We start from the raw sequence: 2,648 nt of genomic DNA, 5'->3' as shown, positions 1-2,648 counted from the left end.
ACCAGCGCCGTGGCCGGCAGGTTGCGGAAGAACTGGCTGAGGTCATCGAACTCGGGGAGCCGCAGGCTCCGCAGGATTTCCTGAGCCTGCATCTTCTCCACGAGCGAAACAGCAAACTCTGCAAGAGCCAGAAGGATGCGGTCAGGTCACGCCGCGGGACGGGCACCAGCAGCTTGGGAAGGAGAGACGTGCTTTCCCTTGTCAGCCGTCGCAAACGCACGGCTGCCCGCCAACAGCCTCCGTGGCCTGGGGAGAGCAGCGCCTACGGAAGAGAACCAAGAGGAGGGGACAGCCCAGGAAGGGCAAGCAGGAGCAGACAGCTCGCTGCTGCAGGACAGCTGAGAACACGCGCACGTGAGGCGATGCAGGTGCAGTTATCTGCAGCAGACGGATGCTGTGACAAGCTCTGGGATGCAGCTACGACTGCACCCTTAGGTCTGCCAGGAGCTTGCTCTGCCTTCCTCGAGCAGGACGGGGGCTGCTGGGTGGCCGCAACTCCTGGCAGGGTCCAGCAGCACAGCGGGGTCCAGCAGCACGGGCTCAGCAGCTCTGGCCACAAGCCCTCGGCTCTCGCGTCTCCGTGTGCGGAACGCTGTGCAGCCGCGCTCCGAAACACCACCTTGTCCCAGCTTTGCATTTTCGGTTTCGAGTTCCTTACAGTTTACCACAGGGTAAATTACAGGTGATTCAAGCCAAGGGAAGTTCCATCTCGTGGCCTAAGCGTTTCCTGAAGAATCGGCACGGGACTGCAGAGTGGAAATAAGGGTGTACGGGGTGTCAGGCTGAGAGCTGCCACTGCAGGGTCCCCACACTGCAGCCCCATGGACGTGACAGCTCCGGGTGCTGCGTGGGGGAGGTGGGTGGCTCCCGGGTGGGACAGGCACCAGGGCAGTCGCTGACGGGCATTCCCACAAGGTGCAGGCCTGGCACGAGAAGAGAGGGACAGGACCCTCGGCTCCTCGGCACCGTGGGGCTGCTGGGGACACCCATCCCCTGCTGCCAGCCCCTCTGCTGCTCTGACAGTGCTGAAACTAAAAGCAGAGAAAAACCTCTTCTCTCCCGTGAGGAGGCTGCGCAGGGAGGAGACGGCGGGGGACAAGTTCTATGACACAGGATGGGAACACTCCTCTGTCCCCACTCACTGCCTTTACACCTGCCAGCCACCGGCGAGAGGAGCTGGGCACCCTGGGCTCGCTGCCCCTGGGGTGGGAGACACGGCTGTCCTCAGGGGACTTGTCCGGGTGTGGAGCACGCAAGAAGCACTTTCAACACCTCCTGTTCCAGTAACGGCCGGTACTGACCCTCCACCAGGCAGCCTGCAGTAACGGCCAAGCAGATGGTGCAGACAAGGGGGTCCAAACAGGTTGGTGCAGGTTTCCTCTAAGCCCCACAGCTCTAGCTCTGACTTTAGCAGCAGTCGAGATCTTGAAGAAAAAGCCTTTCTGCCACAGAAGCCCAGGCAGCCCCTTTCCGCTCACCCGCTGGCCTCGCTCCAGCTTGTGGAGCTGCTGAGGCATTAATGGGGGGGCTTCGCTCCCAAGAGAGGGCTGGCGCTTCCCGCACAAAGGCACCACTGACGGTAACACAAACCAGCTTCTTTCCTCCTGGGAACAGTGTCTGGGTCACCTTGAAGGTCAGGACTTCCCTCTCGCAGCCTTTTCCCGTGTTTGTGCCAAGCGAGCTGTGGAGACCATTGCGGGCCAGTCTGCAAGCTGGGGGACACCCCTTGCACAAGGCTCTGGAGGAGGTTTTTTAAGGTTGTATGAGCTAAAAATTACAGTGAACAATTAACCTCATCCATTGTTGGGCTACAGTGGGGGTCGGGTGGGGAGCAGGGAGTGGTAGCAGTGACACAGAGCCCACGTTTGGGGTCATCTCCCTCCTGTGGGCTCTGGCCCAGTCATCCCTTGGGCCAGGTGCTGCACCCGGTTCCCGCCCAGCACCCCACAGCCACCTCCGCTCCCGAGCACACAGACCCTCCGGGACCAAAACCAGCCCCTCCAGGAACGGTTGCAATGACCACAGCAAATGAAACACCATCCAGCTGCAGCAGGTTGGACGGGGCTCTGAGCCTTTCTGGCTCATGTCCACCAGCACTCCAAGTCCTTCTCTGCAGAGCTGCTCTCCATCCCATCATCCCCAGCCTGTGCTGATACCAGGGGTTGCCCTGACCTAGGTGCAGAACCTTGCACTTGGCCTTGGGGAACCTCCTGAGGTTCACACAGACCCACCTCTCAAGCTTGTTCAGGTCCATCTGGATGGATTCGAGCCCTGCAACCTGCTCGAGGTGAAGGTATCCCTGCTCACTGCAGGGGGTTGGACTGGATGACCTTCCAACCTAAACCACTCTGCGACTCTATGATGTTACTGGGCAATACCCACCCATGGGGTAATTTTCTCCTGAGCTTTACACCTTTCCAGAAATCTCCACATCTGATACATGGCTGCAACAACATCAGGATGAACCGAGACAGAGTGCTGATTTCTCCCCTCAATATTTCTCCAGCCAGGCTATGGGGAGCAGCTTGCCAAACACACTTTTACTCCAACTACAGGAAGGGGCAGAGCTCAGAGGGGGAGCTATTCATTCCCCGATGAATTAGCTATTTGTGCAAAAGCATTTCAGCCAGTCCCGCTTCAGACTGGCT

The 2,648-nt window shown here is 59.3% G+C and overlaps 1 protein-coding gene across 2 annotated transcripts in view; it reads right to left on the bottom strand.

Annotated features, from left to right (window-relative positions):
* The window catches only part of ACSL6 (acyl-CoA synthetase long-chain family member 6), a 26,720-nt gene extending 26,610 nt beyond the window's left edge, over window positions 1-110 (bottom strand). Inside the window, exon 1 of one of the 2 annotated variants that reach the window (XM_010135073.1) lies at window positions 3-110. In XM_010135073.1, the coding sequence (XP_010133375.1) occupies window positions 3-92 (90 nt within the window). In that variant the 5' untranslated portion in view covers window positions 93-110. The remainder of the gene's footprint in view (window positions 1-2) is intronic. The other variant, XM_010135072.1, reaches the window with a different exon arrangement.
* Between the last annotated feature and the right edge of the window lie 2,538 nt (window positions 111-2,648).

This window comes from Buceros rhinoceros, unplaced genomic scaffold (assembly GCF_000710305.1).
Source record: "Buceros rhinoceros silvestris isolate BGI_N320 unplaced genomic scaffold, ASM71030v1 scaffold15834, whole genome shotgun sequence".
Lineage (NCBI taxonomy): Eukaryota > Metazoa > Chordata > Aves > Bucerotiformes > Bucerotidae > Buceros > Buceros rhinoceros.
This window is presented reverse-complemented; position numbering and strand designations above follow the sequence as displayed.